Source organism: Passer montanus, unplaced genomic scaffold, assembly GCF_014805655.1.
Source record: "Passer montanus isolate IOZ18808 unplaced genomic scaffold, ASM1480565v1 scaffold64, whole genome shotgun sequence".
Classification (NCBI taxonomy): domain Eukaryota; kingdom Metazoa; phylum Chordata; class Aves; order Passeriformes; family Passeridae; genus Passer; species Passer montanus.
Genome location: NW_024371482.1, coordinates 2,589,042 through 2,601,517, shown reverse-complemented (window position 1 = coordinate 2,601,517; position 12,476 = coordinate 2,589,042). Strand labels below are relative to the sequence as shown.

The window sequence follows — 12,476 nt, the reverse complement described above, 5'->3', positions numbered from 1 at the left end:
AGACTGTAGTGATGGAGCAGTGGCTGTTCAAGGCAGCAGAGTGAACTGGAAATCAGCAGAGATTGTAGCACCCAGGGATTCCTCACCTGAGGGGGAGAGAACTCAGACACAGGTTCATGAGTAACCTGCAGCTTGAATCATTGTTGGTGCAGGTGCAGCAATTTCTAGTGGAGGAATCAGTGTTTTGACCAGAGTTTCTGCAAAGCTCCTGTACTTTCATCTCTCTTGTTAACAGGAGAGATGATGTTTAGTTCTCATACTTTTGTAATTACTGTATTCAGATATATTCTTATGTTAAAGCCTAACTTGTATTTTTTAATGGGTCATTTCCAGATTAATCTGAAACATTAGTCCACGCTTAGCTGATGATGTCATCAACTCCAAGAAATGAGGGAAGCAACAAAAATTAAAAATTACTAATTGTTATGTAAGGAAAATACATCGAAGATAAGTCTGGAGAACAGGACTTGTTTCAAGCATGCTCCTTGTGGAGCAAAATGGAGCAGTTAGATGCTGCACAGAGAAAGTCATGGTCTCTTTATTTTTACTGGTATTTTGGTCAAATGAAACCTGAACCATTTTTCTGTGTGTGACACAATCTCAGCAGATGGGACTAAGATGCTCCATTCTCAGAACAGTCTTAGTAAGAGAATGAAATCCTTTCCCCAGCAGGCACTTTGAGCATTGATGATTAAATCAAAGAGCATCACTCTCACCAGTGCATGCTCTGACTGCATGGAGAAAAGGAAAGTGAGTTGTGCTCACCTTTCCTAGAGAAAGGCATCATCATTTATCTTCATGTGATGGGTTTAGACTGCAGCACCTGAGTTCTGCCCTGAGTGAGGGCTTTCAGAGGGAATTCAAGGGGCTTAGAGGTGCTCAGTATTATTTCTTGGCTTTCCCCTTAACAGACTGATCCAGCACCTCTCTGTGTTTCACAATGAGGGCCAGGAGATGAGAAAATAAAGAGTAAGGAGGTAAAATGCATCTCAACTCTCTTTTAATACCAGTGAAAAGATGGGGGTATCAGGGAGCAATTAATTTTATCTGTCTTAGATATGTGCCTTAAGGGGAGCCTGTTCTCTCCATTGACAATTAAGGGAACCTGAGATAATTAGTGCAGGCTGGAGCATGGAGAAGCTACATAGTGAAAGTCAAGCTAATTGGAATCAGCTCCTGGATGGCCAAAAGTCCTTGTGTTGGGCCTCTCATGGTCCATGAAAGATCCCTGTGAAGAGAGTGACATCCCAGAACCAACAAGAAGAACAGCACTGCTCTTCTCCATGATATGTTTTTGTAGCTATTTGGCAGTTGACACTCAGAAAATTACATGTGCTTCAAAACTGAGAGTTAATTGTCCATGATTCCAGCCCTGAGGAGCTTTTTATTCCTGAAGATTGCCTCCAGAGCCTGCCTGAGCACTGTGGAGGGCAGCACTCCCATCCATGGAAGTGCTGTCTGCTGGCTCTCACACTGCACAAGGCTAGGGAATGTGCTTTGCTGCAAAACTGGAGGTTCCTACACATCAATAGTGAGAGTCTATAGCCACCTTTTTAACTCTGTTACAGTGCAAATGATGACTCAAAGAGAGGCATTCAGGTCTAATCTATGTGAGTTCTTGTAATAAGCTTTACAATTAGAGCACAGACTCTTCCACCTAATTCACTTAATTTACACTGGGAAATGAGATACTGTTCAACTAATCCGATGCTATTTTCTTTATTAGAGAATGAAAGCATCCTCTGAGGCTCTGGTGGGATTCAGGCTAAGCTTCTGAGGCACAAATGGTGTGAAATGCTAATGAATTAGCATGCTGCTGTAATTCCCACTTGGGGTCTGGTGCCCCCCTCCTTTAGCCTCTCACACCATTGGAAGGGCTGGCAGGAGGCACTGGGTCTGCACCAGCTCTTTGTGCACTCACGGTGACTCTGTAAATGTTTGATAAGATGACAGTGATACAGATGAACCTTCTTCAACCAGGATTTGTTCCAGCTGCCTTGGCTGGACACTGCAGTGCTTTCAGGAAAGGATTAAGTTTTCTCCTGTTCTGCAGTAGCTCCTGTAAAGGTTGTTGTGTTCTCTTTGATCCTTGACAGCCCAGTTGCTTAGTTTAGAGCACCTCCGAGTCACCAAGGGGCATTTCCTCCTCTTCTTGAGGGGACAATACAGAGAGAATGTTTTCTCTGTTTTCATCAGGCTGATGGATCAAGTTCTCCCTTCATATCCATGTACTGCACCTGTGCTGTTGGGAGATGATGAGGGAATAGCCTGTAGTTCTTGAGTTTGGGGTTTTGAGGGGATGATAGCAGACAAGCATCCTTCCAAATACTGGGTCTCTTGCTTTCTTTGGTGCTATTGATTGCTGACCCCTGCGTTCTGCTCATCTCTTGCTTTCATTGCTGCTGTGCTGATTCTCTGAGCACTTTGCTCAATTCTTTCACATTTTCTGGCTCATTTTTGCTTTCTCCTTTGCTTTTATACATTAAATATGTGGTGAGTCCCCTGTAGACAGAAGTAGCAGCTCTTGAGGGAAGAGCAAAAGGGAAAAAACACATTATTGTGGCAAATGAGTATTTTATATCACAGAGTACTAAAGTCACTTATTGCTGTGTTAGTAAACCCTATGTTGGGAAGGAGCACCAGACGGGAGCAGTGACATGGAGTTTGCCACATGATCCAAAGAACAGAGCTCCATCCCACAGTACAGGAATGCTCACAGAGAAGAGGTGTAAAGGTGATGTTTGCCTGCTGGGAATGCTCTGTTCACAATAGGTGGTTTGAGTGCAAAACCAAAGAGTAAATACTTTGCACTTCTGAAATTTATAAACCTATGGAACCATTGCCCTTTGGCTGTAGGAATCCTAAATCTGCCTCTTCTCTCACTTTTCTGGATTTTTTGCTTTAATTAAATACTCAGAATTGTTGATTTCAGAATTGGTTCTGGACACTTTTCCGGGGGCTCAGACAGACCATATCATTCCCTGGTGCAATTTTACCTGTCCAGGTGAATTACTGAATAATTTATTGCTGCTGCTGGCACACTCCTATAGCACTTGACACGTGCCACTGCTGTCAGCCTGTTACAGTACTGAGAGACACATCTGAATGTCTCTCTTAGACAAGATCTATTAATGCAGTGTCAGCACAGTGAAATCTTCTCAGGCTAAATATTGTAAAATCCAGATGCCTTTTTTCTTTTGTGTAACAAATGGAAAGTTTGGACCATCACTAGAAAACTAAATTTACCTGCTGCATTTATGACAGTGGTAGGAAGTGTGGAAAAAAGCAATGCCAGTATAAATATTGACATTCAGAGCTCTGAACATTCATTGTTATTGTATAAAACTAGAAAATGTGCCCATGGATGCTGCTCAGATAGTCTGGCTGTTGTGTAGAAAACTGTATAGACACTTTTTATTCTGTGTTTTCTGCTTAAAAGAATTTTGAGAAGCTTAAAATTTGGTTTCCCTGCCTTTCAGTCCCATCCTGATCAGTTTGACAAGCACAGTCCACAGCTGCTCATGTAGGACTTGGTGAGAAAAGCTTTTATAATTCCCATGAGTAGCAGCATGATCAGGATCATGTTGGAAAACACAAATCCTGCTTGTCAGGGAAAGGTCTTTGTGCAGCAGGTCCCATCTTCACCTTTTCAACCCTCAAAGAATAACAACCTCTGCATCTCTTCTGAGCTTATTTTTAGAACCTGTGCTCGGTCCTGTGCATGTGAGAAAACAAAACATGGAATTGCTGCACTTGATGATACAGCAGAGTTTTGTGACATTAAGGGTTCTTTTTGTCTAAAACCAGCCACAGCCCATCCCATGCCAATGGGAGTTTATGGTCAGCTTATCTGTACAGTTTATCAGATGGTTTTGTTATGAAAAAGGGAGAAATTAAAAAAAAACTGATATAAAATTCATTGTTTAGGAGGTGTATCCATCTGTTTTAAGATTGCATTTTCTGTAATGTCTTTCTTTATGGATTATTTCACAGGAGAAAGTGGTAACAGTTGTTGAGGATTTTTCTCTAGTTTTTCAGTCTTCCCAGTGGCCTCTTAAGGATTCATAGAGCCACTTATTCTTCCATCATATAAAAATTGCTTAGAATTGCCTTGCTTAGAAAGCCAAGTAGAGAAATATTCCAGCAGTAGAGTAGAAACACTCAGGAATATTTGGCAAAGAGTAAAATAGGTTTGATTTTCACAACAGTTGGAAAGAAGTGTGTTAACAGTACTAAGAGTGTAAGAGTTGAGGAAGTGTCTGGGCGATGCTCTTTGTCACTGTAGAATCCATGAATGGTTTGGGTTGGAAGGGACCTTGAAATTCATCTCATTCCAACCCCTGCCATGGCAGGGACACCTTCCACTGTCCCAGGGACCCATCCAGCCTGGCCTTGGGCACTTCCAGGGGCAGCCACAGCTGCTCTGGGCACCCTGTGCCACCCTCTTCCTCACAGGGAGGAATTTTTAATAACCAATCTATCCCTGTCCTCTGTCAGTTTAAAGCAATCGCCCCTTGTCCTATCACTAGGGATGATGGAATTTTAGGTGGTCCTGCAAGCAACAGGGATTTGGACTTGATCCTTGTGGGGATTGAGATCCTCTGTGATTCTGTTTGTTCTGTTCTGGTCCTTCATGTAAATTTTGTTTTCTCACACTCTTTGCATTACTAGAATTCATGTAATTTTCAAGCTCTAACAGTGTTCAGCCTTTTGAGCTGCAGACAGCAGCTGAGTTTTCTGTTCTACAGGAGGAGAAAGGGAACTGGGGTGTGCCTTTGTGTCTGCACAACTGGGCCTGGTTTTAGATTAAATAAAATATACCCATGGTCAAAAAATCAAAAACTTTGGTTTTTGTTTGGAGCCTGAACTACTTTTTTTTTCTTTTTTTTTTTTTTAAGTGAGCACCCTTAAGCCCGTTTTTCCATGTCATTCCCAAGTCTGTGGTTCAGCTGGATATCCCAGGGACAGCAATCCAGTTCTAGATGTGCTGCTTGTTGGGGAGCCTTTGGTTTCCTCCTCTCTGTCTGGAGGAGGTGGGAGTGTCTGAAAGGGAGCACCAGGCCAGGGAAAGCTGGTGACATAAAATAGTGTTGGGATGAAATGGGCCTTAAAATATGGCTGTTCACAATTACATGTGTACAAGGCCAATCTGTCACCATGTTTGCTTAATCAAGGTCAAACAGAGATTTTAATTAAAATAGTGAGCTCATAACATCAGGCCGCTCATCTGTAACTGGCAAGTGGGTTTTGTAACAGAGAAAAAAAAAGTTCTTATTTATGTGCCAGTTTTGCTAAATAATGGGGAACTTGTTTAGAGTGCTTGCAGTAATTTGGCACAGAGTGATATTAAAAAAGTTAAAGATTTTGCTCCAGTTGGTGCTAGTAGGAAATAATTAATTATTTTCAGTGAGGTGGGACTGATTCTCTAAAAACTACTGGAACAGCTGCTTATCTTAGTTCCTTAAATTCAGAAAGCAGGAGCAACAGTTTAAATTCCTAATTCTATTACATTTTACAGCACCTGTTTTTTCAGTGGTAGAACAAGGGAAAAATAAATGGGAGAAAGAAGGGAAACCAGCATCACTTTTTTTTTTTGTAGGGATGATTTGGATTGGGACAAAAGTAAGGAAGATGGGCGTGCTGGGTGACATTGTAATTTAAATCTGTTTGGCCACAGTGGTTACTAAACTCCCTTCATGTCTGCCTAGTAGGATAAACTGCTCTATTAATTAAGCTCAGTCCCATAAATCTCTTCCAAGTTGCCATCAAATCCCAAAGTAACCTGTCTCATGTTGCTATTGAAGTCTGCAGCCCAGGAGAATGGAGTTTAATATTTCATTTGGCTTGTGTTCAGCTATAATGTGACTTGTAAGATGTAGTTTTTGCATTGGGAATAAAAATAACCAAATCTCTCTTTTAATTGCCTTGCACCAAGAAACAAGAAATAAACTGCTTGTGATCTATATTAATTTGATTTTTAATGAAAATGTATCCACTCATGTTTCTTGAAAACAATTTTCCTGGAGAAATAACTTTGTAAGTCAAAACATAATCAGCCTGGCATTTCATATCAGAAAAAGATTCTGGCAGGAGTTATGGAATAGTGCAGAATTAAAGCAGAAACAGATATTCTACAGAAAACATATCTGGTATCACTGATTTTTTTTCATGTTGGCTACCTGCTGCAATTACAATTCAGATTGTTTTTTCTCCAGAGTTACAACACAAAACTCTTGCAGTCAGTCTCAAGGAGATAGAATGATTTCTTGTAAACAGTTAAAAGAAATGAAATCAAGCATAATTTCAGTTGATCCTTTTGTACAACAGTTTCTTTTTCTTCACTGAGCAGATCTTAACCTGCTAGAATTATCCTGAGGGGAAAATCCAATCTTCCTCCCATCATGTGGTACTCAAAGTCTTTCCTTCCTCTTTCCCTTGGGTCTGGGATTCTTCCAGTTCTTTGAGTTCTTTGAGGAATCACCTTCAGGAGAGAGGGGTTTAGAATGACTCCCATTGAACTCCAAATTTCTTATGTTGTAACATTTATTTGTTTCTTTTTCGGAGACAGAGATCACAGGGTGGTTTGGGTTGGAAGGGACCTTAAAGCTCACCTGTTCCATCCCTGCTATGGGCAGGGACCCCTTCCAGTATCTCAGGTTGCTCCAAGCCCCATCCAACCTGGCCTTGGACACTTCCAGGGATGGAGCAGCCACAGCTGCTCTGGGCACCCTGTGCCAGTGTTTTAAGCCCCTCTTGATAAAAATATTCTTTTTTTTTGTCACCTGATTTTCACAAGAAAACAGAGTTTGTGTCCTCTGGGCTGAGGGAAAACTGTATTATAGTGTGGTAGAGGGAAGGCTAGGCAAGATTCAGCAAAGTGCTGATAATCTTGCAGAGTTCAGCTCAGGTTTTCAAAACCACAAGGTGTATGCTATTCATGTGGTTTCCAGAATGCAAGTGTTATTTACACTGACAGAGAGGGGAAAAAAAGAATAATAAAAATCAGGCAGGCAGCCAGAGCTCTGTAGATTTTTTTTTTTTTGTAGCTTCCATCAAAGGGAGCTGCTGAGATGTCTTTTATCAGCTCACTTTGCTTTTTCTCACAGAGGTGGTACTCAGTAGCAGGTTCCTGCCTCCTTATACTGCTTCTCAAACATCCAGGCACTCCTCAGGTGTCATGCAGACTTTCTTGAGTACCTTTGCCCATGAAGTTGAGCAAACTTTGCAATCAAACACCATAGGAGGTGTTGATTCACTATTGCCTTGGAGTTTTCTTTATTCTGAGCCACTAAGAGCCCCACTCAGAGCCAGTTCCAACACCTTCCTGGCTGCTGGGCATGGGAAGATCACTGCTGTTTAAATTTGCTAATATTGTCTCAGCCAGTGCTTTGATTAGAATATATATGCTGTTATTTTTCTCTAGTTTCGGGGGGTTAAGATCAGAAAATGAAAAAGTGATTTGAGTTTTCCTCTTGTTGCTAATTGTGTCATATTAAGCATTAGAATTTGGCTGAACCACAGCACCTTGATCAATGACTGGGATATTCTGCTGTGCCAGGACAGAGGAAGGGCTGTGCTGGAACCCTTTGATTCATGGTTTGTGCTAAGGGCACTCAGTTGTCTTTATTTAGGATTTCTTTCCCTCACTCTCCAAGATGCTGAGTGCTGTTGTTCACATGCTTAAAAGAGGGAGCAAGTATAAACCTGATAATGAGGTTTATAAATGTTTATGAGGTTTATGAAGACACTTTTAAAACAGAAAGCTGCTTTGTATTTTCACAGGTGTTTCTCAATCAGTAACACAACCCCCAGTGCAAGAGGGCTGGAATTTAAGCACAAAAAACCCAAGCCAAATTCTTTCCAGTAACAGATTAAATTCTTATAAAAGATTTGGTAAATGAGAGGGGGAAATTGTGCCTTTGTTACCAAAGGTTTTGGGATGGAAATTTGTTCACAGGTGTTTCTCAATCAGTAACACAACCCCCAGTGCAAGAGGGCTGGAATTTAAGCACAAAAAACCCAAGCCAAATTCTTTCCAGTAACAGATTAAATTCTTATAAAAGATTTGGTAAATGAGAGGGGGAAATAGTGCCTTTGTACAAAAGGTTTTGTGATGGAAATTCAGGCAACATTTTCTGACTGGCTGTGATTTGTTTCTGCCCCCAGAGCCTCCCACCCCGATCGCCCCTCCGGAGCTGCTGGCCGTGGGAGCCACGTACCTGTGGATCAAACCCAACGCCAACTCCATCATCGGGGACGGGCCCATCATCCTCAAGGAGGTGGAGTACAGGACCACCACGGGCAACTGGGCAGAGACCCACATCGTGGACTCCCCCAACTACAAGCTGTGGCACCTGGACCCCGACGTGGAGTACGAGATCCGCGTGCTGCTGACGCGCCCCGGGGAAGGGGGCACGGGGCCCCCCGGGCCCCCCCTGACCACCAGGACCAAGTGTGCAGGTGAGGGCTCTGCTGCTTTTCCACTCCCTAACGGGTGCTCTGTTGACACGGGTGTAATTAGCAATTACTCCATGATACAGAAGGCTGAACCATTGCTTTATCCCTCTATACTATATTGCAGGAGCAGTGCGGGGTAGGACAGTCGGGATGGATGGAGATGCGAGATCTCTGAAGCCAGGTCTTGAAACTTGCAGATTATTGCAAAGGGTGTGGGTGCAGGGGTCCTGTTTGGAGCTGCCAGCCACAGCTCGGAGCAGGCCTGAAAGAGGGAGAGAGAGGTAAAGAGACTGGTAAAGAGAAAGAAGGCAAGAACATGGTAAAGAGGATGAGAGAGAGCAAAAGAGTAAAAGAGAGAGAAGTTCCCGTTACAATACCATAAATCTTTTTCTCTGTTGAATATGCTAATTCTTACTAACATATCTAACACAAGATACAAATCCTATAGCATTTACATACAGCCTATAAGAATCATTACATTACCATACTGTGTTATATTTTAAACCCTAAAAAAATACTCTTTGGACCCCTTCTGCCAAGCTAGTAGGGTCTGCTCTGACCCTTGGACCTGTCTGCAAGCAGAGGGGATTGTTTCATCAAAAGGGGATTACCTTCAGCCAGCCATACCATTGTTTTCCAGTTGTTCAGTAACTAAGGTATCTCAAAGCTTGCTTTCATTTCAATCTGGCTTACAGTTTCCATATTCTGAAAATCTTTTTCAGGCAATCATATTTATAAGGCTTTCCTGTTTCATCTTCCCCAACACTATATTATTACTATATTCTTAAGAAACACGTAACCCCTTCCAGCCTGATACAGCTTTGACCTCATTGTCAACCAACCAAAACACCACCACCCTTTGGAAAACAGGTCTCCATAACACATTCCACATTTGCCTGGCAACAGGTGCAGTAAGTGAAGATAAGAACTGTTTTTATTGTATTTTCATAGTGCCCCGTGGCAGGGAGGAATGATGCATCTGACTCCATGTTCTCAGAATGCTAATTTATTACTTTATGATACTAGATTATATTAAAGAATACTATACTAAACTATACTAAAGAATACAGAAAGGATACTTACAGAAGGCTAAAAAGATAATAAAGAAAACTGGTGACTCTCTCCAGAGTCCCAACACAGCTTGGCCCTGATTGGCCAAAGAGTGAAAACAACTCACAGCAGAACCCAATGAAACAGTCACCTGTGGGTGAACAATCCCCAAACACATTCCACATGAGCACAACACAGGAGAAGCAAATTAGATAAGAATTGTTTTCCTTTTTCTCTGAGGCTTCTCAGCTTCCCAGGAGAAAAATCCTGGGCAAAGGGATTTTTCCAGAGAATGTGAATGCCACAGTTTGAATTCTTTCTCACAGCTTCTCGCAGCCTTCCCCAGGGAAAATGCCTGAGAGGGTCTGTATCTGTGCCTGCTCTCTGTGGCCAGGGAGCTGCTGCCACAGTGCCCTGCCACACAGCCCTGCTGCAGGTGCTTCAGCACGGCTCTGAGCTGACACTGGGAATTTGGACACATCCTGGAATATTTTGTTTTGTTCCACAGGCAGGTGTTTAAGAACTGTTGGTTTTACGCTTGTGGTTTATCTGACAAACTCTTGCCACAGCGTGAGGCTGCTTTCAGTTGGAATAGGTAACGAACTTTTTGTTCCAACCAGTCCTGCAATAAGAAAATTTTTCTTAAGACCAGGCTGTGATAACATTTTCATCTCTAAGTGGAGAACAAAATTTATGTTGTTCTTGGATAGTGGATCTGCAGAGGCTATTAGCAAATTGACTCAGATATCAGTTTGAGTGCCCTGTGCTGAAGGAGGAAATTTTTAAATAATAATTTTAAATTATTATAATTTATTTAATAATTTATAAATAATTTAATTTTATTTATTTTTAATACTAGTTTTTTAAAATACTTGTGTTTTAAAATTTTTGTGTTCCATTTCCCTCCTAATTTCTGACAAAGGACTGTGTTCAAACCCTTGTAGCTCCCTCCTTTTCTCTTTCATATTGGAATGGATCAGTTCTGATCCAGGGGCAGAAGTAGTCTATCTTTCTTTCTAAGCCATATTGGACTTCCTGTGAAATTCTGACGGATGATGTTGCTCATGTTTCAGATATATTGGCTATTCATCCTGTTGTCATACATTAATCACTAGCCATTAAAGGAAATCAAGCCCTGTGCCTGGCAAGGGGATGAGCAAAGCACTTTTCTGCCTCACAGGTTTTTTTCAACACCCAAATTCATTTTCTTGCATTTTTGTAATTTTTGCAAAGTCCTTACCATGGTGTGACCAAAGAACAGGGATTAAAAGTCTTCTCTCCTTTTGTTACAAACCCTCATTCTCTCCCCACAAATTAATGGCTTACAACATATGGGTTTAAGTGAAAACCTTATAAGGACCTTCTGTTTCCTGTTACTCTTTCTGATCAAACAGCAAATCTGAAGTGGGAAGAAGGCATCCAGAACACCCAAAAACATCCTAGGATGGGATTAATATTAGTGTTCCTTGTCCACTTCATGGGAGGAACAATTATAGCAATATCCTCTTTCTCTACCAAGAGACGAAGCCTGGCAGGCTGGCTGTGTTTTGGGTGGCACATCCTTTACTATGAAGGCTGTAAATCAGTGAACATTTAGTGCCCCTTTGAGAAGATTTGGTTAAAAAAAAATAAGCCTGAGCATGAGGTCCTGACATGGAGGTGTTTGCTTGGTTCAGCACCTCTCCTTTGGTAGAACACAGACCTTAAAGGCTTTGCAGCAGCTGTGTGGAAAGCTTGAAGTCACATGGATGGTGTCCTGGCCTGTTTGGGAAGTTGGCACGTGTTCTGCTGCTCACCTTCTGGATTTCTACTCCTTTCCTAGTGTGGTCGGATCCTCTGACATCACCAGAAGTCACTGCAGGCCTGGCCTGGGGCTGTGCATTTGCAGATGGGAATGTGACATGCTCAGATTTGCTCTGGAGTTCACGTGTTGTCACTTTGCTGTCACACTCTCTGCAGCAGCCAAACTTGCAAGCCTCTCTGCCTTACCTGTAAAAAATGCTGGGTTTGGCTTATTCAGGAGTTAAGATAAGAAAAAAAGTTGGCTTGGTGCTTAATATTTTATTGTCTTATGTCCCAGATTACTGAGTTTCCTGCCCAGTTCAGGTATCGACTGACTCCAAGAAGGATGACGTGGATAATTTGTTCAAATTGGCAAAGCTGGGGCACTTTCTGTTTTCCATCCTATTTTACTAATGAAAATCTAACTGGAGAAGGTCATTCTGTTAATGTTAGCTGTCATACAGGCCTTGTTGAGATTGATGGTGATGGCATTTATGTTTTGTTTAGGGCACTGGGTAGGAGAAATTGTAATGATCTTGATCTAAGTGTGGACCAGGAGGAAGGGAGAAACTTAATAGCTAAAGATGTACAATTGCACCAAATGCCAACTGAAGTGATAGACAAGAAAATGCAACTCATTATTCCAATTTCCATGCGTCGTGGAACTCCTTCAAAACACCATTTTGAGATAATTACACAAAACTTTCACGGTGAAGATTTTCAAAAATGTGCTGAACTGAGAAAACAGCTCTGCTGCCTTGATTTTCCTAAGAGTACCTAATGAATGACATCAGGGAAAATTGAGGGGTTTTAAAATAGTTGAGGGATGAGTGATGCTGCTTTTTTTAATGTGAATTTTTTGGTTGTTTTATTAGTTGTCTATACTTTTTCTGAGCAAGAGGGAAGTACCAACCTCCTACACATTTGTACGCAACCAGCAGGTGATTGGAGCAGCCCAGTTGTGCTGCACTGTTTTGTGTTGTGCTGTGTTTATTAAGGCCACAAATAAAGGTAACAAAATTGATTGCACAATTAAGAGTAGATAATATCACCTGTACTGGAGAAGCATTTTCTTATTTAAATTTCTAGAAATCAGTGTAATAATAAACAGAAGGTGGCTGCAACCTTGTAAGAGAGGGAAGTCAATATCCCCTGGACTGAATACTCTGCCCAGGCTCTTTTCACAT

At 41.7% G+C, this 12,476-nt stretch overlaps 1 protein-coding gene across 10 annotated transcripts in view; it reads left to right on the top strand.

Moving 5' to 3' along the window:
* Positions 1 to 12,476, top strand: part of PTPRT (protein tyrosine phosphatase receptor type T) — a 452,765-nt gene that overhangs the window by 214,104 nt on the left and 226,185 nt on the right. For all 10 annotated transcript variants that reach the window (XM_039728161.1, XM_039728157.1, XM_039728164.1 and 7 more), the window contains exon 7: positions 8,167 to 8,460. In XM_039728161.1, coding sequence (XP_039584095.1) covers positions 8,167 to 8,460 — 294 coding nt within the window. The remainder of the gene's footprint in view (positions 1 to 8,166; positions 8,461 to 12,476) is intronic.